The sequence below is a fragment of the Macaca thibetana genome, chromosome 16 (assembly GCF_024542745.1).
Source record: "Macaca thibetana thibetana isolate TM-01 chromosome 16, ASM2454274v1, whole genome shotgun sequence".
NCBI classification, from domain to species: Eukaryota; Metazoa; Chordata; class Mammalia; order Primates; family Cercopithecidae; genus Macaca; species Macaca thibetana.
The window spans coordinates 20,203,021-20,226,581 of record NC_065593.1 but is presented as its reverse complement, the minus strand read 5'-3'; the positions used below and the strand labels follow the sequence as shown (position 1 = coordinate 20,226,581).

The following is a 23,561-nucleotide window of genomic DNA, read 5'->3' as shown; positions in this document are numbered from 1 at the left end:
GGAGAGCTGGGGAGGGGGCTCCATGGGTCTGACCTGGGGGTCCTCCAGGGGACACAGCCAGAGATGGGGCAGAGCTGGGGAAGAGGGTGTCACAGAAACACAGGGAACCAGAAGACTCCGTGAGCATTTTCCAACACGAAATCCGCATGTTAACCCACCACTCCTGCCACTCCCAACCCTGCAATGCTGGGCAGGGCTGGGCTTTAGTGCTTTCTGCTCTTGGGACCTCAGGAGAGGATCACTGGCTGATGGGTCCAACTGCTTCCTTTTACAGAGGCAGCACTGAGATGCAGTGAATCCCTGAGGTCTCAGGGGAGCAGTCCTCGCGCCCCCAACCCGGCAGGTGCCCCTCTGTTCACTGAGGGAAAGGAGACTAGAAGCCCAGCAAGGAGCCTCCATTCCAGGGCTGGTTCCACGGAGCACCCTCCGGGAGAGAGACGGAGCACCCTCGGAGAGAGAGATGGTGCTCCCACAGAAGCACCCATCCACCCGGCCCGTCTCCACCAGCCCTAGAAGTATCGATCCACCCGGCCCGTCTCCACCAGCCCTAGAAGCACCCATCCACCCAGCCCGTCTCCACCACCCCTAGAAGCGCCCATCCACCCAGCCCGTCTCCACCACCCCTAGAAGTATCTATCCACACAGCCCGTCTCCACCAGCCCTAGAAGTATCTATCCACACAGCCCGTCTCCACCAGCCCTAGAAGCGCCCATCCACCCAGCCCGTCTCCACCAGCCCTAGAAGTATCTATCCACCCGGCCCGTCTCCACCAGCCCTAGAAGCACCCATCCACCCAGCCCGTCTCCACCAGCCCTAGAAGTATCTATCCACACAGCCCGTCTCCACCACCCCTAGAAGTATCTATCCACACAGCCCGTCTCCACCACCCCTAGAAGTATCTATCCACACAGCCCGTCTCCACCACCCTTAGAAGTATCTATCCACACAGCCCGTCTCCACCACCCCTAGAAGTATCTATCCACACAGCCTGTCTCCACCACCCCTAGAAGCGCCCATCCACCCAGCCCGTCTCCACCACCCCTAGAAGTATCTATCCACACAGCCCGTCTCCACCACCCCTAGAAGTATCTATCCACACAGCCCGTCTCCACCACCCCTAGAAGTATCTATCCACACAGCCCGTCTCCACCACCCCTAGAAGTATCTATCCACACAGCCCGTCTCCACCACCCCTAGAAGCGCCCATCCACCCAGCCCGTCTCCACCACCCCTAGAAGTATCTATCCACACAGCCCGTCTCCACCACCCCTAGAAGTATCTATCCACATAGCCCGTCTCCACCAGTCCTAGAAGTATCTATCCACCCGGCCCGTCTCCACCAGCCCTAGAAATACCTATCCACCCAGCCCGTCTCCACCACCCCTAGAAGTATCTATCCACACAGCCCGTCTCCACCAGCCCTAGAAATATCTATCCACCCAGCCCGTCTCCACCAGCCCTAGAAGCGCCCATCCACCCAGCCCGTCTCCACCACCCCTAGAAGTATCTATCCACCCGGCCCGTCTCCACCAGCCCTAGAAGCGCCCATCCACCCAGCCCGTCTCCACCAGCCCTAGAAGTATCTATCCACACAGCCCGTCTCCACCAGCCCTAGAAGTATCTATCCACACAGCCCGTCTCCACCACCCCTAGAAGTATCTATCCACACAGCCCGTCTCCACCACCCCTAGAAGCGCCCATCCACCCAGCCCGTCTCCACCACCCCTAGAAGTATCTATCCACACAGCCCGTCTCCACCACCCCTAGAAGTATCTATCCACATAGCCCGTCTCCACCAGCCCTAGAAGTATCTATCCACCCAGCCCGTCTCCACCAGCCCTAGAAGTATCTATCCACACAGCCCGTCTCCACCAGCCCTAGAAGTATCTATCCACCCAGCCCGTCTCCACCAGCCCTAGAAGTATCTATCCACCCAGCCCGTCTCCACCAGCCCTAGAAGTATCTATCCACACAGCCCGTCTCCACCACCCCTAGAAGTATCTATCCACACAGCCCGTCTCCACCAGCCCTAGAAGTATCTATCCACCCAGCCCGTCTCCACCAGCCCTAGAAGTATCTATCCACACAGCCCGTCTCCACCACCCCTAGAAGTATCTATCCACCCAGCCCGTCTCCACCAGCCCTAGAAGTATCTATCCACACAGCCCGTCTCCACCACCCCTAGAAGTATCTATCCACACAGCCCGTCTCCACCACCCCTAGAAGCGCCCATCCACCCAGCCCGTCTCCACCACCCCTAGAAGTATCTATCCACACAGCCCGTCTCCACCACCCCTAGAAGTATCTATCCACATAGCCCGTCTCCACCAGCCCTAGAAGTATCTATCCACACAGCCCGTCTCCACCAGCCCTAGAAGTATCTATCCACACAGCCCGTCTCCACCAGCCCTAGAAGTATCTATCCACACAGCCTGTCTCCACCACCCCTAGAAGTATCTATCCACCCAGCCCGTCTCCACCAGTCCTAGAAGTATCTATCCACCCAGCCCATCTCCACCACCCCTAGAAGTATCTATCCACACAGCCCGTCTCCACCACCCCTAGAAGTATCTATCCACACAGCCCGTCTCCACCAGCCCTAGAAGTACCCATCCACCCGGCCCGTCTCCACCAGCCCTAGAAGTACCCATCCACCCGGCCCGTCTCCACCAGCCCTAGAAGTACCCATCCACCCAGCCCGTCTCCACCACCCCTAGAAATATCTATCCACACAGCCCGTCTCCACCAGCCCTAGAAGCGCCCATCCACCCAGCCCATCTCCACCAGCCCTAGAAGTATCTATCCACCCAGCCCGTCTCCACCACCCCTAGAAATATCTATCCACACAGCCCGTCTCCACCAGCCCTAGAAGCTCCCAAGGCTGCACCGGGGAGGCCTAGAGTCAAGGCACCGGCCCTGGGTGCCCCATTAACACACAGGCCCAGGCTTTCCTCCAGAACTCAGAGACGACTCAGGCCTTCAAGGAGTCCAAGAGGGCTGTCCCGTCCTCTCCCTCAACACTCTCGACTCCGCTGAGGCCCCGCGTGAGGACCCTCCATCACTGGGGGACTCACCAGCTTCTGGAAGAGGTGGCCCATGGTGACCTGGCTGTCCCACTGTTGCACCTTGGGGCACAGGTTGTCGTAGAACTCCTTGTGGATCTCGTAGATGTCCTGGATCTTGTAGAAGATGGTCTCGATCTGCTGGATGGTGAGCACGGGCTGGGAGGTGGTGGCGGTGGCCTTCAGGGGTTTCATGGGCTGGGAGAAAGACGGGAAGAAAGAGCAGAGGTCGGGGTAAATAAACCAGAGTGTCGGCAAGCCCCGAGGCCGATCATTAGTCCTTCCCGCTGCCCAAGTCCTGCCCAGACAAGGCCGCCAAAGGCAGGGCACTGAAACGAGCTTTGTATCAAGGAGCCACTGCCACAGGCCCCAACAAGCCACACACTGAACGGCAGGAACCTGGCCCGGCAGCTCTGCCAGGCCCGAGGGGTGGTGCCGGGGCTCACTCCCCTACCACGCACCTGAGCTCAGCAGCGGCCTGTACTGGGTTAACAGGATCCACGTCTTTCTTCCACAATATCCTGTGCCCCAAGTCATAAGCTCCTTGTCACACTTCAGTGGAAGGGAGGGTTGACTGGGAACTCAAGCCCATAGCTATTTCCTTACAAGAAACAGAACGTGGTTCTGGGACTCAGAGGGTAGGGACCCGAAGTTACTCAAGACCAGTCTTGGCCTCAATGATACTCCAAGTTCCCGTCACTTGGCATAGGGAAAGAGATGGGGGTTCGCGTGTCTCCCACTGCATCCCACTCCCGTGGTAGACATGCTAAGCGACCGTGGTGGTCCTTCCCACAGCGCATGGCAGGGGTCTCCAGTCTCAGACTCTTTCTGAACGCCTGCCTGTCTATACCAAGATGCTCCAGGCCCTGCCAGTGTAGACGGTGAGATGGCAGACAACAGAGACCAACCCCCAGCACCCAAGCTGACGCCATCACCTTCCAGCCCAGCGGCGGGACTGTGGGATAATGGGATGTGCAGGCATTTCCTCAGTGTGGTTCTCTGCATTTTATAAATCACCTATAATGAGTAAATAAGAATAATCAGAAAAAAAAAAAAAAAAACAGAGATGCCCAGGCTGTACTGCAAAGGCCATTGCAGGAGACAGGGCCTGATAACCAGCTGTACAGGGAAGGCGTGGCAGGGAAGGGCAGGGCGGCCAGGAGGACAGCAGCCATGTTGGATTCTGTTGATGTTCTTCACCTACCGAAGGCCACGTGGAAAGAGGCTTAGACTTGGCCGGGCGCAGTGGCTCACACCTGTCATCCCAGCACTTTGGGAGGCCAGGAGTTCGAGACAAGTGAGCCTGACCAACATGGTGAAACCCTGTCTCTACTAAAACTACAAAAATTAGCCAGGCGTGGTGACACGCACCTGTAGTCCCAGCTACTCGGGAGGCTGAGGCAGGATAATTGCTTGAACCTGGGAGGCAGAGGTTGCAGTGAGTCAAGATCGTGCCACTGTGCTCCAGCCTGGGCAGCAGAGCAAGAGTCTGTCTCCAAAAACGAAAAAAGAGGCTTAGACTTGGCCGGGCGCGGTGGCTCATGCCTGTCATCCCAGTAATTTGGGAGGCCAATGCGGGTGGATCACCTGAGGCCAGGTGTTTGAGACCAGCCTGACCAACATGGTGAAACCCAATCTCTACTAAAACTACAAAAATTAGCCGGGCATGGTGGCAGCCACCTGTAATCCCAGCTACTTAGGAGGCTGAGGCAGGAGAATCGCTTAAACTCAGGAGGCAGAGGTTGCAGTGAGCCGAGATTGCGCCACTGCACTCCAGCCTGGGCGACAGAGCGAGACTGTCTCCAAAAACAAAAAAGAGTCTTAGACTTAGTCTGGGTTGCTCTGCAGACCCAGGAACAGTGGGGAAAAGTTATGGGATGAGATTTGGGCTCACGAGAGCCGTCCCCCATAGGATTAAGTAGCGAGCTTTCCGACAAGAGAAGTATTCTAGCAGACAATGGGTGACTCCACTGCTGAAAATGCTGCACTGAAGGGAACACCAAAGCCATCGCCAGCTCCCTCTGGAGCCATCACCAGCTCCAGCCAACCACGGCAAGGTCCAGGTCCAGCCTCACTCCAGCCTCACATCTGATGACGTCTCATCTACTCATTCACATCACCTCACTCTGATGGAGGCAGAACTCACATTCGCTGGAAGAATTCTCATCTACTCAGACACCCAGATGGTGCTCTGCCTTCTGGCTCCCTCATCCTCTGAGCTCTAAAAAGCCCAGATGCAACAATCCACGCAGGACAGAGCAGGCCCCTCCTTCTGACTGTTGCCATGCTAGAACCAGTGGCCTCTCAGCATCCGGTCCTTGCTAGGCAAACGCATGGGGTTCAACCTGGTGCAGGCCAGGCAGCGTGGGCTTCAGTCCCAGCTCTGCTGTGGGCACATCACTCAGGGTCCCCGGGCTTCCTGTCACCAGCAGACTCGTTTGTGAAACTGGGATAATACGGCCATGCGCTACCTACTGACATTCCGGTCAGTGCACACATGACCATGGTCCCAGACTGCATTTTTGTTTTGTTTTGTTTTTTTTGTTTTGAGACAGAGTCTCACTCTGTCACCCAGGCTGGAGTGCAGTGAAGCAATCTCAGCTCACTGCAACCTCCGCCTCCCAAGTTCGAGCAATTATCCCACCTCAGCCTCCCGAGTAGTAGCTGGGATCACAGGCATGCGTTATCATGCCCGGCAATTTTCTGTAGTTTTAGTAGAGACGGGGTTTCACGATATTGGTCAGCCTGGTCTCGAACTCCTGACCTCAAGTGATCCACCTGCCTCAGCCTCTTGAAGTGTTGGGATGACGGGCGTGAGCTACCACCCCCAGCTGAGACCTTTATAATCCAGTTGGGTGAAATGGACCAATACAGATAAAATGACTATGGACAATGTGACTGACTGTGCACACCAACCATGTGGTTCCAAAGTTGTGCTGGAGCAGCCTGGAGGGCTGCATGGAGGAGGAAGCCATACCAGGGCCTTGGAGAGCTCAGCAGGTGGAGGAGTAGGGGGGTAGGGAGGCATCCCAGACAGGGGAACAGAAGGCACTGGGGGGCAGGAGCAAGGGAAGAGTGTCCCCCCAAGTCCAGGTGGGTGAGCTGAAAGCTTTGGGGACTTCCCACCCTCCATGAGGGACATGGAGTTTCAGGATTGACATAGTCCTAAGAGTTTATCCTTTTCACCTCGACGCAGGACCCCACAGAGGAGCCCACGTCGCCACAAAGTCCCCAAATCCATGAATTCTTGTCCCTGCCTTGATGCAGTCCCCACTGAGGAGGGAACAGGGAAGCAGGAAGGCCAAGGAGACAGGATTTCTCAGAAGCCGCCGAGGACGCGCTCGTCTGCCACCCACGCCAAGACAAGACACAGTGGTTCTGCTTCCTTCTAAACTTCCCACCCTGTCTGCAAAAGGGGAAGAAATGGACGCTCACCCACAGCCAGTCACAAGGACGGGGCCTGTGTTTGGGGCATCAGATGGTTCTCATGACACAATGGGGACCTTGGCTCTTACTTCTGATTTCACTTGGTGGGAGGGGACAGGGCTGGGTGTGTGTCCTTTGCTGGCCAGGACCCTTAAGGCCGTTATTTTTCTCTGGTGAAGTCCCACATGGGCTCGGGGCAGGAGGGTGGACTGAAAGCCACGGTGACCCACACTGAGCTTTGGCACGGCACAGCCGTTCTGCCAAAGTGCTAGCACACCACTCAGGCACCCCCTCCTCCCCAGTCCTGCTACAGAGGCAAGGGCAGGCCCCGGCTCTCCATTTCACCATGAGAGTTCTCGGAGAGGACCCCGAGTGACCTCCACCCTGGCTCCCAGCCCAGCTGCTTCTCAGGAAGACGGGCCTGGGCCGGTTCTCACTTGCCAGTGGGACTTCACACAGCCGTTTGTCTGCTGTCCCACAGCGACTGGCCTTTCGAAATAGGGGAAAGAAATGTACCCACTTCCTCCGCCTCCTGCCCCAGAAGGCCTGGCATGCTTGCTGCCACGCCACCCTAGTTACTCGTCACTGGAGCCCAGGGAGGAAGGCGTCATTCACCTGTTTTATAGATAAAGAGGCTGCGATACAGGGTGGCTATGAGCCCCAACGCATGGCCAGGACAGTCCACCCCAGGAGGGCCAGTCGTGGCCAGCAGTGGGAGGGGCTGTGGGGAGTGGCCTCACCCTGTGGCCCCGGCATAGCAAGACGCAGTTCCCAAGCTCAGTTCCCAGCGTCAAGGAGATCCAGAATTTCGATGCATTTGGCTTCGTCTTTTTTCCTTCACCCCCTGCCTCGCCCAGGCTCCCAGGCTTTCCCTGTAATCGGAGCCCACCAGGAAGCAGGAGGGCCCCAGAAGACGACCCCCACCAGCAACCCAGAGGCCAGGACGGAGGCCTCTGTGCGGAGGCTCGTCTGCCCTGTGTGTGCACACGGTTTTAGGTACACACACCCAGCCCTCTGACTATCAGGAAGCGTTCAGCTGAAAGCAAACAGGCCGGGGCAGAGCGGTGGGAATGGGGTCAGGAGTGGGAAAGCGAGCATGGAGGGGATGAATGTTCTTCTCCTTCGGGCTGGCCCCTTTGTGAGGCCGCCCCGAAGAGCAGGTTTAGCTTCCTCCTTGCTGAGGGGTGGGGAGGGTGTGGGGGTTCCCAGCTCAGGGAGGAGATGGGGGAGGGCGTGATTCTTTCGCTCTGAGGTTTTCTTCTGAGGCTGTGGCTGTGGAAGGTCCCACTCCTGCTTCCTGAGCCCTCCTGCCACAGACCTGGCCTCCCAGCAAGTTCCTCCGTCGCTCCCTCTGGCCCCTGCTCAAGAAAGAGCCAAGCAGGGGCCCAGGAGGAGAGAGCTGGAGAAGCGGGGGGACCTGCCCCGGGCACATCAGGAAGGGGGCCCCTACCCACAGATTCTGCCTTTGGGGCATGAGCTGTTAGAAAGGCAGGGCAGGGAAGGAAGGGCTCTCGGTCTTGGCCCAGGGGAAGAGGCTCGCGGATGGCAGGTGGGATCTAAGGGTGTCGTGTCTGATGGGGACGGGCGCCGCTCCCTCCTTCAGGGAAAAGGTGTGTTGTGGCAGGAACCAATAAGCCCTAACCTGTTTCCTCTCCTGGCACTGGAGAAATCAACAGTATCAACGAACACTCAGGCTATGTTCTGAGAGCTTTATGTGCTGGGCGCAGTGGCTCACGCCTGTAATCTCAGCACTTTGGGAGGCCGAGGCGGGAGGATCACATGAGGTCAGGAGTTCAAGACCAGCCTGGCCAAGATGGTGAAACCCCATCTCTACTAAAAATACAAAAATTAGCTGGGTGTGGGGGTGGGCGCCTGTAATCCCAGCTAATTGGGAGGCCGAGGCAGGAAATCTCTTGAACCCAAGAGGTGGAGGTTACAGTAAGCCAAGACTGTGCCACTGCACTCCAGCCTGGGCAACAGAGCAAAACTCCGTCTCAAAAATAATAATAATAACTCTGTGTATAAATTCCTTTAATCCTCACAACGACCCCATGAAAAGCATACTATTCATATACCCTGTTTGCAGATGGAAAAACTGAGGCACAAAGGCTCATTCACCTGCTGAAAGCCTGGAGCCAGTACGGCCAGGCAGTCTGGATCCTTTGTCCGAACTCCTTTCAAATATACATCCTGTTAGTCAGGACAACTATGTTCCTTTTTGGCACAGCAATTCATGGTTTCAAAGACGAGTTTCACGGGTGTCTGACGGTGGTCTCTCTGCCTGTCCTCCTTTCTTCCACTAACATTTGAGTGTCTTAAGTACTCACCACTGTACGAGGTCCTGAAAGGACCACCCGATCTTCTCAACCCCATGGAAAGAGACAGAAAAACTGGCATCACTCTCATCTTGAGATCCAGAAACGGAGGCTCAGGGAATTTATGTATAGCTCACCCAAAGACAGCAGTTTTCTTTTGTTTTTGTTTTGTTGTGTTTTGTTTTGTTTTTGAGACAGTCTCGCTCTGTCGCCCAGGCTGGAGTGCGGTGGCGTGATCTCAGCTCACTGCAAGCTCCGCCTCCCGGGTTCCCGCCATTCTCCTGCCTCAGCCTCCCGAGTAGCTGGCACTACAGGTGCCCGCCACCACGTCTGGCTCATTTTCTGTATTTTTAGTAGAGACGGGGTTTCACCGTGTTAGCCAGGATGGTCTCGATCTCCTGACCTCGTGATCCTCCTGCCTCGGCCTCCCAAAGTGCTGGGATTACAGGCGTGAGCCACCGCGCCTGGCCAAAGCCAGCAGTTTTCAAACCCACAACAGGTACAAGACACCATGGGCCCAGCAATTACATATATATTCACAGGCACACAGACAACAAACTGAAAGTTCCCTCACTTATCTTTCCTGTGTATGATGCATACTGGTATGTTTTCATTGGTTTAAAATGAAACCAATGCTGTCCCAACCCACTGTACTGGTTTCACAACCCACTGTAATGATTTCACAATGCACTGACGGGCTGAGAGGCACAGTCTGAGAAACGGTGCAATACGCCTGCTATTCATGGCAGGGCCACGTCTTGCCCCAGCTCTGGCCCCAGACCAGGACCCTCAGCTACCTGCCACACTGCCCCTCACTTGGAAAACAGCTCTGTGTATAGAGATAAACTCCCGGAGATATGGGACACATTCAGCCTGGCGTGTGGCAAAGCAGCTACACATTCCTTTTTTTCTTTTCTTTTTTTTTTTTTTTTTTTTGGAGACAGAGTTTCACTCTTGTTGCCCAAACTGGAGTGCAGTGGCATGATCTTGGCTCACTGCAACCTCCGCCTCCCGGGTTTAAGCGATTCTCCTGCCTCAGCCTCCCTGAGTAGCTGGGATTACATGCACCCACCACTGCACCTGGCTAATTTTTTGTATTTTTAGTAGAGATGGGGCTTCACCATGTTGGCTGGGTTGGTCTCGAACTCCTGACCTCAGGTGATCCACGCGCCTCAGCCTGCCAAAGTGCTGGGATTAGAGGTGTGAGCGACTGTGCCCAGCCTTTCTTGAGACAGGGTTTCACTCCCGTTGTCCAGTCTGGAGTACAGTGGCACACTTTTAGCTCACTATGACCTTCGCCCCCCGCTTCAAGCGATTCTCATGCCTCAGCCTCCTGAGTAACTGGGATTACAGGCATGCACCACCATGGCTGGCTCTTCTTTTGTATTTCTAGTAGAGACAAGGTTTCACCACATTGGCCAGGCTGGTCTCGAACTCCCGTCCTCAAGAGATCTGCGCACCTCGGGCTCCCAAAGTGCTGGGATTACAGGCATTGAGCCACCACACCCGGCCTGCATCTGCACATTCACACAGTCTTTCCTGGGTAATATAAATGTCAAGTCCTCTGGGACACTGACAGCATCTCAGGGTTGACACGTGACAGCACCTCACGTCATGGCAAGTACTTAAATGTGTATCTTAGAATTCTTGTTAAGAATGAGCTTCCACAGATCCACACTTCTGAGTCTCCCTTCTCTGACAATTACCTTATGTCTCAGGCTGCGAAACACCCAGAGAAAGAACCTGACACGCCACGATCACTCGGCATAATATCCAGAGGCATCTCAGGAGCGCTTTCTCCCAAGGCAAAACCACCGCACATCTGTGTAATACTTTTATCTTCCGAAAACATGTTCATATTCCCCTCCCAATCGGATTCTCACAACAATGCCTCCCTCCGGGAGGGAAACTGAGGCATGTTACCGAGGGCTGAGCTTGGCCTGATGCCTCAGAGCTGTGCTGCCTCTCCAAAGAACACAGACAGGCCAGGCGCGGGGGCTCACGCCTGTCATCCCAGCACTTTGGGAGGCTGAGGCAGGCGGATCACCTGAGGTCAGGAGTTTGAGACCAGCCTGGCCAACATGGTGAAATCCCGTCTCTACTAAATACAAAAATTAGTCGGGCGTGGTGGCACGCACCTGCAATTCCAGCCACTAGGGAGGCTTAGGCAGGAGAATCACTTGAACCCGGGAGGCAGAGGTTGCAGTGAGCCAAGATTGCGCCACTACACTCCAGCCTGGGCGACAAGAGGAAAACTCTGTCTCAAAAACAAACAAACAAACAACAAACACAGCCTGCCACCTCATATTTCCTGACACTTGGCCTCAGGATGGTGTTAATGGTTCCCTCACCCAGGGAGGTAGAAGGACGTGGACCCAAGATGGCAAAGACTTCTTAACTGGATTGACTGGGAGTGACTGTCCGGAGCACAGTGGAGGAGTCGCTTGGCCGTCGCCCGGGCAGAGCACCGTGATGGGTTAGCAATGCCCTATGCCACGGTGGTGGATGACAGGTGTGTCTGCCACCCCTAACCCGGGTGTGCTGCTTCTCCTGCCTTTTGAGAGCTGGAGCTGAGAGGCAAGGGCCCTTTCTGGCAATGACCTGGGCTGCCTGATCCCCAGCTAGACGCAGAGCAGCTGCACTCTGTCCACAGGGAGGGACGGGCACAGGTCCTCTTTCCTCTCCAACTCCAAAAGCAGCTTCAGAGCATGACATCATCCGCCACGCGGGGGAACAGAAGGCCCCAGAGCAGGGACTGTACTCACCAGCAATAGGGCTTCCAGCTGGTTAATGTAGATCTCTTCGCTGGCCAAGAACCCCGAGAGAACCAGCTTCCTCATCTCCAGGCCTTTCCCTGCTTCCACCTGCACAAAAGCAAAGCACAGGCAACAGCTCATGAGCAAGGAGGCCAAAATCCTGAGTGGACTGTCTGTTTCCCTACCCTTTTCCCTCTTTTTTTTTTGAGACGGAGTCTCGCTCTGTCACCCAGGCTGGAGTGCGGTGGCATGATCTTGGCTCACTGCAACCTCCGCCTCCCGGGTTCAAGCGATTCTCCTGCCTCAGCCTCCTGAGTAGCTGGGACTACAGGCGCCCACCACCATGCCCAGATAATTTTTATATTTTTAGTAGAGATGGGGTTTCACCATGTTGGCCAGGATGGTCTCAAACTCCTGATCTCAGGTGATCCACCCGCCTTAGCCTCCCAAAGTGCTGGGATTACAGGCGTGAGCCACCACGCCCAGCCACCCTTGTCCCTTTCCCCTTAAGTGACACTTTCATACGAGATAAAAGTCAGATACTATGATAAAAATATATATATAAAACATGCAGAAATACAAAAGGGAAAACAATCACCCATATTCCTCCTGTAACATCTTGTTTTGCTTCGCTCAATCTATTTTCCACATTTCCCCATTTGATATTCATCGATTCATCCACCTGTCAACCAAGTCAACCTTCTCACAGTGAGCAAGACACAAGGACCTACCCCAGGTCTGCTGGGCAGTTTAATGTGCGGTGCGGGGACAAGGATGTTCAGGAGGGAAAATCAGAATCATGACTGAGGCAGGGCATGGTCACAAGGCAGGGCACAGCAGGGGCCAGAATCTAAGTCTGGGGGGTAGAGAGGGGTCCCAGAGGAAGTGACAGACAAACCAAGAGAAGTGTGGGTAGAGAGAACTGAATGGAAGGGCCCCAGCCTTGAGGCCTCCCAGCTACACTTCTGTCCTTATCCTCTTGTCCTTGGGGTTCCATCCCACATCAGAAGGCCGGCTGTGAGCCCCTCAGCCTTACACTGCCCCACCCCGCACACTCGCCGCAGCACTCCCTGGTCACCTCACTGTGCCAGGAACAGACCCAAAGTGGCCTTCTCCTCCCTCCAGAACTGCTGCTCCTTAGCGTGGAGGTCACACGCCATTGAGCGTTGGATGTCCACCAACTAGCACAGTGCCTGGCACAGAGAAAGTACCCCCAAAGTTCTCCTCAGTGAAAAAACATACATAGTAATTCTTCTCAGCCAGGACCCCCAAGAGTCATCCCTGGGCCCCTCTTCCTTCTCTCTCCTTTCCCTCTGCCACACTGAGCCCCCAAGCCCTTCCATGCTTGCTGTTCATCTCCCCCAAGCCCTTCCACGCTTCCTAGCTCATCTGTTGCCTCCCGTTCCCTCTGTCCCACCCCTCCCCTCTCCTGTGGTTGAGGCCCCCTGCATCTCACTCTGTCGCCTGGGTTCTCCGAATCGACTTCTCCTCCCTCTCTTCCTCTCTCCTCCTGCCTTTCCCACGTACCAGAGCTGGATTCATCTTCTAAGAGTGCCGCCTTGCCCGAGGCTTGCCAAGGACCGAGTATGAAGACTGCAAAATGTGAGTACTTAGGAATTCCATTGCGCTATGTGTCCATTTATTTATTCATTCAATAAATATTTACTGAATGTCCACCAGGCCCTATAGATACCATGGGAAACAGACAGTGGCCCCTGTTCTCACGTGGCTTAGAATCTAGTGGGAAAGACATGTGAAAAACAAACAAGTAAAGATTCGGCCCTAGACTGGGACATGAGGCCCACCATATCCCTTATGAGACACCTTCAGGGGCCCAGGGGCCCGTCCCTACCCTTCCAGTCCTTCCCACAGCCAGGAGACCGCTCGGTCTTCCCACATGCAGAACCAGCTTCCTCATCTTCAAAGGCCTCTAGCTTTCGGTTCTTTCTGTACCTGCTGCTTAAAATGCCATCTTTCCGCAAGGCATCATGGCCACAGAAGGGGAATGAGAGAGTCAGAGATAGGGTGGTGGTGAGGGACGGCTTGGAAGATGCTACACTGGTAGGTTTGAAGACAGAGGATGGGGCCATGAGCTAAGGAATGCAGGGAGCCTTTGGAGGCTGGAAACGGCAACAAAATGAATTCATTCCCCTAGAGCAGGGGCGTCCGATCTTTTGGTTCCCCTGAGCCACACTGGAAGAAGAAGAATTGTCTCGGGCCACACATAAAATACAGTAACACTAACGACCGCTGATGAACTAAAAGAAAATAACAGGTTTTAAGAGTTTACAAATTTGTGTCAGGCCACACTCAAAGCAGTCCTGGGACGCGTGGCCATAGGCTGGACAAGCTTGCCCTAGAGCTTCCAGAGGCAATGCAGCCCTGGAGATCCTTTTTATTTTAATTAATCTATTTATTTATGTATTTATATACTGAGACAAAGTCGCGCTCTGTCGCCCAGGCCGGAGTGCAATGGCATGATCTCGGTTCACTGCAACCTCTGCCTCCCAAGTTCAAGCGATTCTCCTGCCTCAGCCTCCCAAGTAGCTGGGATTACAGGCGCCCACCGTCACACCCACTAATTTTTGTATTTTTAGTAGAAACAGGGTTTCACTATATTGGCCAGGCTGGTCTCAAACTCCTGACCTCAGGTGATCTGCCCGTCTCGGCCTCCCGAAGTGCTGGGATTACAGGCATGGGCCACGGTGTCGGGCAGAGATCCTTTTTAGATTTCTGTATAATAGAATAAATTTGTGTTGTTTTAAGCCCTTAAGTTTGTGGCAATTTGTTTCAGCAGCATTAGAAAAGCAATACAGACCCCATGCTTTAGGAAAGGGCAATAGTTACTTATTGGCAGCTTCACAAATACCAGGAACTGTGCTTAGCACTCATCAGAGTCTCAAAAACTTGGCAAGTGTTATCAACTTCCTGAGGCACAGAGAGAGTCGGGACTGTCAGAGGCCTGCAGAGCCTGCAGCACACGAACCCCTGGGGGACAAGATCAGAGCCTGGAACAGCCCCCAGCCCCAGCCCCTCCAGGTCAGACCCTCGGGGGTCTTCCTGCTGCTTCCCAGCCTTGACACATGGGGACTCATCCCCGGTGCTGGGGGCTAGCACCCCTCTGTTCCCGGCCTCAGGATCTGCCTGAGGGTTTAGCAAATGCCCTGTAGAGGAAGTCACTTGGATACACTATGAGCTTTAACTGTAGAGCTGTTTGGACTCGGATGGGGGGAAGAATGGGATCTGCAGCCCCATCCACAAATAAGCTTCACCCCCTCCCCCAGCATAAGCGTAGACCCCAGAGCCCCGTAATCGCCCATTTCTGCTAGATCCTCCCCTCAAGACTTCCATTCACCGTCCAGTCTTGAAAGGCTGGTTCTGATGGGAAGACAGCTCAGGAGACCCTCCCTCAAAAGGCAATGAAGAGTCAGCCGCAAGAGCCCCCGCTCCGGGCCCTGTTCACACTGCAGTTTCGGCTGGAATGGGAGCAAAGGCGTTGGAGAGCTCACGGATGGGAAATCAGCCTCTCGGCGCACTTGGCTAATGGGAGACCGGTTGCTCAGTCACCACCAAAGAAAGGCCTTTTCCATTCCCATCTTTTCCAGCTTTCCTCAGTTCAGAGCCATGAGGAAATTCACCATCGTTTCTTCAGTCTTTGTGGGGCGACTGTTGTCTCATCGAAGCCCAGGCTCACCACTCACTCACCCACTCCCACCGGGAGCACGAAGGTGAAGCAGATCATCTCCCCCCCAGGGAGCACTTCAGAGGTGCCCACGTGCCCAGAATGTGCCAGAGTCAGCTCTCTGAAGTGTTTCAGGTCCCACAGCCTCTGCCACGCTGCCTGCCAGTCTCCAGCACCGGGAAGCGGCCTGTCCTCACTTCCTCCCAGCCAGAACTGACGAAATGCAGCCTCGGTGGGTTCGTTTATCCTCAGCATCCTGCACCTGCACAATGTGCTAGGCTGACGGTGTGGCAGCTCGAAGCCGCCAAACCAAAGACGTCAGGTCACTCTGGGAGGGACAGTGTCCAGAGATAAGGTGTGGCCAGCTCAGGCCTGGTCTTCCACAGAGTTTAGAAGCTAAATAAAGCCTCCAAACGTCTGGTTCCAGGACAAGCGAAGACACAATCTCTCCAGGAGCGCCGACCTCCAAGACAACAAGCAGGGCTCTCCGGCTGTGACTCAAGGCTACAGGGCATGCAGCAAGGGTGCAAGGGTCTGAGCCTTCACAGATGGCAGAATTTGGTCCACAGGCCACAGCTGGCTGCCAGGAGTACCCAGCAGGATCTGCTCAGAGTAGATGCCACTGGGCCTGGGGGTGGGGGGTGGCCGTGCCTGGGGCTTATACCGACACCAAGCATCAACCTCAGGACAACTGGCCCATCTCAGTCTCAGGACAGCTGAGGCAGTGCAGAGACATGGAGAGATCCTCTCCTCTCCCAGCGCTAGGCACTGAGGAAGTCTCTTTCAGCCGCGTCCTTGGCAGAATTTAGAACAGAGAAGACAGGGTCAACTGCTGGGGGACAAAGACCGAATTCCAGAGGCTCCTCTCTCCTGAAGGGTGGATTCCCGTATTCCGGGCTCCCTGGTGCTCTCTGAAGTCTCAGGCAGGCGCCATGGGGCACACGCAGTGTTTTGAAATTTCGGTTGCTCATATCCCACCCTTAAAATTTTGCCATACTCACATACCACCACCTGCACTATTCTTTACTCAATACTGTTCTTTACAATAACTTTTTTTTTTTTTTTTTTTGAGACAGAGTCTCACTCTGTCATCCAGGCTGGAGTACAGTGGCACGATCTCGGCTCACTGCAACCTTCACCTCCCAGGTTCAAGCGATTCTCCTGCTTCAGCCTCCCGAGTAGTTGGGATTACAGGCGTGCACCACCACGCCCACATAATTTTTGTGTTTTTAGTAGAGACGGGGTTTCACCATGTTGGGCAGGCTGGTCTTGAACTCCTGACCTCGTGATCCGCCCGCCTTGGCCTCCCAAAGTGCTGGGATTACAGGTATGAGCCACCGCGCCCCAGAACTGACTTGTAAAAAGCAGTCTTATCCTACACATAATTGAAATTGTAAGAAAAATGCACAGGTCATATTTTTTCTAATATACATTAAAATATCTACTTAACTATTAAAATGCAACACACAGATTGAGGTGCCACCGATCATCTCTCAAATCACCACATGTGGGGCCTGTATTTAGAAAAACATCCAAATGGGGGATACAGGCATGATGTGGAGGCAGAAGAGACCTGGTCAGGTGAAACAGAAATAGAGATGTTTCAGATGATCCATTAAAAACTGGCACAGGATTGGGCTGGGCTCAGTGGCTCACACCTGTAATCCCAGCACTTCGGGAGGCCAAGGTGGGCAGATCGCTTTAGCCCAAGAGTTAGAGACCAGCGTGGGCAACACGGTGAAACCCTGTCTCTACAAAAATACAAAAATTAGCCCAACGTGGTAGCATGTGCCTGTAGTGAGGGGGAGGCTGAGGTGGGAAGATTGATTGAGTCTGGGAGGTAGAGGCCGCAGTGAGCCGTTATTGTGCCACCGCACTCCACCCTGGGTGACAGAGTGAGACTCTGTATCAAAAGAAAAAAAAAAAAATTGCACAGAAAAACACCTAAAGGGTTAATCTGCATTACCAAAGGGTTTTTATTCCTGACATAGAAGTTCCTTAAAATAGCACCTTCTACCAGGCCCCTGTCACAACCCTACCTATCTTTAAATAGAATGGCATGAAACATTTTTGGAAAGCATATGCCATTTTACAGATGGAACGTGACACTGCTATCAGTATTTGCATTATCAGTTTTATACATCAGTAACTCTTCAAAGGTCAGTCTGGGCTGAGATACGCAGCAACCTCCAGCTATAGCTTTGGAGAAAACTGAGGCCAACTTCGCCTCTGCCCCCCAGGAAGATGAAGCGTCTTGGAAATCACACTGGAAACAGGATTGATTTCTGGGCCTGGCACTTGGGCACATGCTTAGGACGCAACTGCTGCTTCAGGTAAGTACTCCTAAAGTAAAGTAATAGCAAAGAGAATTGCCTTGGATTCCTACCAGCTTCCAGGGAGGGGTGTGCCAAGACCGTCCGCAGCCCAGGAGTGTATCATCCAGAAATGACCCTTGGCCTGCAGGTGCACACATACACACACACATACACGTACACGTACATGTACACGTACACGTACACATACACACACACACATACACGTACATGTACACGTACACGTACACATACACATACACACACACATGCACATACATACACATACGCATACTCATACACACACACACACACATACATATACACACACATATACATACACATACACACACACACACACACATACTCATACACATACACACACACACACACACACACACACACACATACACACACATACATACACATACACATACGTACGCACATACACATGGACACATTCAGGCCATCCCCAACTACAACTCTGCTAGAAGTGGTCCCTTCTCCCCTGAATTTGGTGCTCTTTTATCAGTACTCTTCTCACAGCCCTGACCTTTTTTTTTTTTTTTTTTTTTTTTTTTTTTTTGAGACTGAGTCTCACTCTGTCGCCCAAGCTGCAGTGCAATGGCGCGATCTCAGCTCACTGCAACCTCTGCCTCCCGGGTTCAAGCGATTCTCCTGCCTCAGCCTCCCAAGCAACTGGGATTACAGACGCCCGCCACCACGACCAGCTAATTTTTGTATTTTTAATAGAGATATGGTTTCACTATATTGGTCAGGCTGGTCTCGAACTCCTGTCCTCAGGTGATCCGCCCCCCTCAGCCTCCCAAAGTGCTGGGATTACAGGCGTGAGCCACCGCACCCGGCTCACCCTGACTACTTCTGTACTCTATTCCTACTCCCTGTACCTGCCCCTTGCTCTGAATGCCTTCTGAGGGAGAATCACACCTTGTTCCTCTGGTCATCTCTACATCTCTGAATAGCACCCAACCTGAGCATGTTTGTTGAGTGAATCCATGAGCTTTCTTCCCACCGCTCTGTAGCCACCTTGCTTGTCTTCTCCCTCTGAGGCCAATGTCAGTAGAGGAGGGAGGAACTCTAGGTGTTCAGGATGAGGCAGGGAGCCTGGAACTCCTCAGCATTCAAGAAAGGTCCCCTTCCCCCATTCTGGCAACAAAGTAGAGAGGAAGACCCCATCCAGGTGCTCATGAGGACCCACGAGGAGCAGTGTTTTTCGGTGTGATACGTGCTCAGGCTCTCTCGGCATCTGTAGGCCACCGCAGTAGGACACCTCTGAGACGGAGCGAGGCTGGGAACCTGGTACACCCTTCATGGGCCCCAGTGGGCCTCACACATTCTGCAGACTCTCACTGGCACCAGCCCCACACCAAGCACTGTGCAGTGTTCAGCAACGAATAGGACATGGTCCTCGTCCTCAAGGAGAATGGGACATAACCATGGAGGCAAATGTCTAGAGTTCTGAGCAGAACGAAACATGGGCTTAGCTGAGGCATATGCCAGGGTCCGGCAGAAGGGGAGGTCCAGGAGGCAGCCTCTCAGGGGGCCCACATCTGTGCTGGGGGCTTTCCAGAGAAGGCCAATGAGGGCCACACACCTGCCACCCCAGCATTGCTACTCCCAGCCCGACTCCTGGTTCACGAGCAGACTTTCCTACGCTGTTCCTACTGGGGAGGCTGCTCAGACCCTGAAGTGCAGAGGCCTCCCTGAGCCTACCCAGAGACATGACTTACCCCCACGGCCCTACGCCAGCACCAGCTCAGAGAACACGGGGTGGGGTGCCAGCCACTGCCAGCCTCCCTACAGCTCCGCTCCCCACCCAGGCCTGCAGCCACCGCTCCACCCAGACTCCACACATCAGCCATCTACCGTGGTTCTGCATCTATTTTTACCTCCACTGGCTCCTCCTCAGAGCCACACTGTAGAGTGGGTGGGGCAGGACTGTGATCCCCACCTTCTGTGAGGGTCAGGGAGGCCCAGGGAGGCTCAGGGACAGCCTCCTGTCCCCAGCAATGCTCTCTGCACATGCCTCCTAGGCCCCGCAGATGGGCACTCGGTTAGGCAGCCTTGCTTAGCAGCAAACTCCCTGAAATGCATCCTCACTGGGCCTCCTTTCTTGACACAGAACAAGACAGCAGTTGAGCAAAAGGCTGAGGTTGAAGCTCTGAGAGGTGTGTCCAGGCCAGAGAAAGGAAGACCGCTGTGGTGTGCCGGGCCAGACTCAGAGCCGGCGTGGTTCCGGGGCCGCCCTGCTCCTCAACGGGATTCTGGCCACCACTGCCGTCCAGTTCTACCGGGAGGCAACCTCTCCCACAGGACAGGGGCACTGCTGCAGAGGACGCCCTCAGCCCCAGAGCGCGTGGGCCAGGGCCCAGCAGATGCTCCCTGCCTATCCCCCCTCCAGGAAGCGCACCTGCCCACCTGGCTGGAGCCTCCAAGCCAGCTGTTCCCTGCCCCGCTTCAGCTGACCCAGTGCTTTTCCTTCAAGGAAGCTCAGTGACCTCTGGCTCTGGCCCTTTGCAAACACTCTCTTGCCTCAGCTCAGAGGCACCGAGTCCCGTCTCCTGGCTGGGAAGAGGGTGGCCCCTCTCTTGCGGTTGCTGTGGAAACAGGAGATTCCTGCCCACCGCCTCCCGGGAGGCAGCAGCTGACGACCGCCAGGTGACTCCTGGCACAGCCGCCCTGAGCTGGGCTGACCTGGAGGGGGCGGCAGCCACTCCCCCGAGGACACCGGTCGGGGAGGCAGGCCCACCCCTCTCCCCCGGGAACAGCAGCCGGGGCCGGGACCCTCACGGACTCGGCCGGGGGCTTCCACCCGGCCGCGCGCTCTGCGCCCCCATCAGCCATTTCTCCCGCGCACCTTCGGCAGCGCCGGCCCGGCCCCCCCCAGCGCCCAGGGCGTGTCACGCTCCCACCTTCACAGCCACCAGGAAGGGGGACCCTGAGCCGGGGCTGGTCGGGGTTCCCAGCTCGCACTCCTCCAGGAGAAACACATCTTCGTCCTCCAGAACCTTGTCCAGCAAGCCTATCGCCTCCTCTTCCTCCTCCATGGCAGCCGGAGCCCGCGGAGGGCAGACAGGAAGCGGGGTCCACGCAGCGGCGGCGGGAGGAGGGAGGAGGGAGGAGGCGGGCGGGGCGGGGGGGGCAGGTCTACACCCGCGCGCCCGGCCTGGGGCTCCCGACCCGGGGCTGCATCCCGGACCTAGTCCGCCCCGCTCCGCCGCCGTCTCACGCGTCCTCGCCCGGCGAAAGGGGGAGCAAGGCCCGGGCAGCCCCTGACGCCGTTCCCGGCCTGTGACGGAGGCGAACCCGCAGCGCAGCGGAGCCCGGCGCCCTCCTCCGTGTCCCGCCCGGCCCCGCTCCCGGCCCCGCAGGGCCCGCCCTTCCCGGCCTCCAGGGCTCGCGCTCGCTCGGAACACACAGGAAACGTGCGTCGCGAGGTGGAGCCGCCCGTCCTCTGGGGTTGCGGGGCCGCGGCTGGCGGAGGCTTCTGCGGCGGAGGAGGAGCGAGGAGGCCGCGGCCGGGCCGGGGTGGGGTAGGGGGGAGGCCGCTTCCCAGACGCAGCTTCATTCCCCGCGCGCGGCCGAGCCGGGAGCCCGGCGGGCAGGGGCGACCCCCAGAGCCACTCCGGGGTCCCATGCGCCGGAGCCCCCTTCCGGAGGGGAGGTCCCGGCCCGCCCAGAAGCCACAGCCGCGTCTCGGCCGCCGCAGGACGAGCCAGGCTTTGCAACAGACAGGCCTGACCTGCTCCGCAGCAGGAGAGCGGCGCCACCAGGGTCCTGCTCACGGGCGATGGGCGCCCCACTCACAGGGACCAGGACCCTCTCCTCCGAGCAGCCCCCAACTCACGGGTGCTGAGACCAGTACCCCTACCTCCTCCGAGCAGCCCCCTACTCACAGACCAGCCCCCCTACTCACACTGCTGAGACCAGGACCCCCACCTCCCCCAAGCACCCCCCCACTGACAGGCACTGCTGAGACCAGGACCCCAACCTCCTCCAAGCACCCCCCACTCACAGACCAGCCCCCCTACTCATGCTGCTGAGACCAGGACCCCCACCTCCTCTGAGCAGCTCCCCTGGACTTACAGGCACTGCTGAGACCAGCACCCCCACCTCCTCCGAGCACCCCCCACTCACAGACCAGCCCCCCGCCACTCACAGATGCTACTGACACCAGGACCCCCACCTCCTCCAAGCACCCCCCACTCACAGGCACTGCAGAGACCAGGACCCCCACCTCCTCCGAGTACCCCCCACTCACAGACCACAAGTACCCCCACTCACAGACCAACCCCCCTACTCACGCTGCTCAGACCAGGACCCCCGCCTCCTCCTAGCAGCCCCCACTCACAGGCACTGCAGAGACCAGGACCCCAACCTCCTCTGAGCAGCTCCCCCTGACTCCCAGGCACTGCTGAGACCAGCACCCCCAGCTCCTCCAAGCAGACCCCCCAGCTCCCCCACCCCAGGGAGCCAGCCTGCGAGGGGAAGGCACACACAACCCAGGACAGGCACCATTGTTGGCCCTGCCCACTCCCAGCCAGCTTCCCCTGGCTTCTCCAATGGTTGCAGAACCCCCAACTGTGCATGGAGTGAGGCCACATTTGGTCCCAGCCCTAGTTCCTGGATGCGCATACATCTCCTTCCATGCGGGGAGGAGTCCAGGGGAGGCCCTGGGAAAAGCTCTTTTACAACCCAACAATGGAGCAAAGGTTGCAAACAGCACCCATGAGGGTGCGGGTGAGGCCAGCCGGTGAAGCGAGCCAGGTAGGGCTGGATGAAACCACCACTCACTCCAGCTGATGGCTGCTGGAGGAAACGCAGGCTCACAGCTGCCTGATCTCTGTTCAAAATAAGCTAAACTCTGGCTTAATAACAGGAACGCTCCCGATTTTAAAACGATGACAATTTACATTTTAAAACAACATGGTGCCGTCTAAATGAACCACACCTGTGGCCCGAGTTCGGCCCACAGTCCTCCACTCCCCCCAGAATTCTTCAGAAGATCTGGGCTCTAGGTGGGGCTTGTGCAATTCCATTAGCAGCAGAGAAGCTGCCCTCTCTGGAGAGAGGCTCCATCCTGTTTCCAGAGCTAAAATACAGAGCGAGGGATTGGGGGTAAGCCCTTGGGGGACCCCAGGGCTAACAGCCTTTGGTCAGAGAACTGCCACCAGGATTCAGCAGAGACACACCCCCACCCCACCCCACCCCACCCATCTCCTTCCAGCCCCTGGTTTTCCCCTGTCCCTGCCTGGCTGGGTTATAAATAGCCAGGGCGCATCTGAACAGCCCTTTCAGCCACAATTCCTCATTTGGTTTGGGCGGGTGAGGCTGGGGCCAGGGCTTGGGAACGACCAGGCCTGGCATTCCCCAGGGCACAAGTATGCCAGCTCAGGGCCTGGTGCCACAGGTTCTTCTGTCTCCCGCCCGGCGGGCTCCAAGTGCATGGCATGGGCTGCCCACACGGGTCAGACCTGCAGGCGACACGAAGAAGGGCCTAAAACCCCACAGGCCCCTGCTGTGTTCCTTCCTCCACCCAAGAGGCCATGAGGTGCCCCTGGAAGTCCGCCAGGATATCCCCATCCCCGTTCCCCATGCCTCCACGCGGCATGGTGAGACTGACGCCCACTTCTTCCCGAAATCCCTGAACCCCACACAAGTGGCTCCCTGAGTATCCAGGGCCTCTCTACTCCACCCTGTCCCCGGTGGCTGGAAATTCCAGTGAGTAACTAGAGTGCCCCTCCATCAGACACAGACTCCACTCACAGGCCCTTGGTGCCCCCCCTGGAGGGGAAGTGACTCACCTCGTTCCCTCCCCTTCCCTTACAAACGCCCCGAGCCAGCCCTGGACCTGAGGTCCACACTCCGTCTGCCTCAGTCTGGCTCCTAATGTTCTCCAGAGAAGCAGGCTGCTTCAAAGGCCCCCAAAACGGTTTATCCCAAAGCCAGAGGCCTCCCTCTCCAACTCCTTGGCCTCTGCAGTCCAG

At 56.2% G+C, this 23,561-nt stretch overlaps 1 protein-coding gene across 4 annotated transcripts in view; it reads right to left on the bottom strand.

Moving 5' to 3' along the window:
• The window catches only part of ABR (ABR activator of RhoGEF and GTPase), a 230,897-nt gene that overhangs the window by 86,453 nt on the left and 120,883 nt on the right, over positions 1-23,561 (bottom strand). For 3 of the 4 annotated variants that reach the window (XM_050763519.1, XM_050763522.1, XM_050763520.1), the window contains exons 3-4: positions 11,569-11,667; positions 3,075-3,260 (exon numbers count right to left, since the gene is read on the bottom strand). In XM_050763519.1, coding sequence (XP_050619476.1) covers positions 3,075-3,260; positions 11,569-11,667 — 285 coding nt within the window. Of the gene's footprint in view, positions 1-3,074; positions 3,261-11,568; positions 11,668-20,486; positions 20,664-23,561 lie in introns of those variants that run through there. The other variant, XM_050763521.1, reaches the window with a different exon arrangement.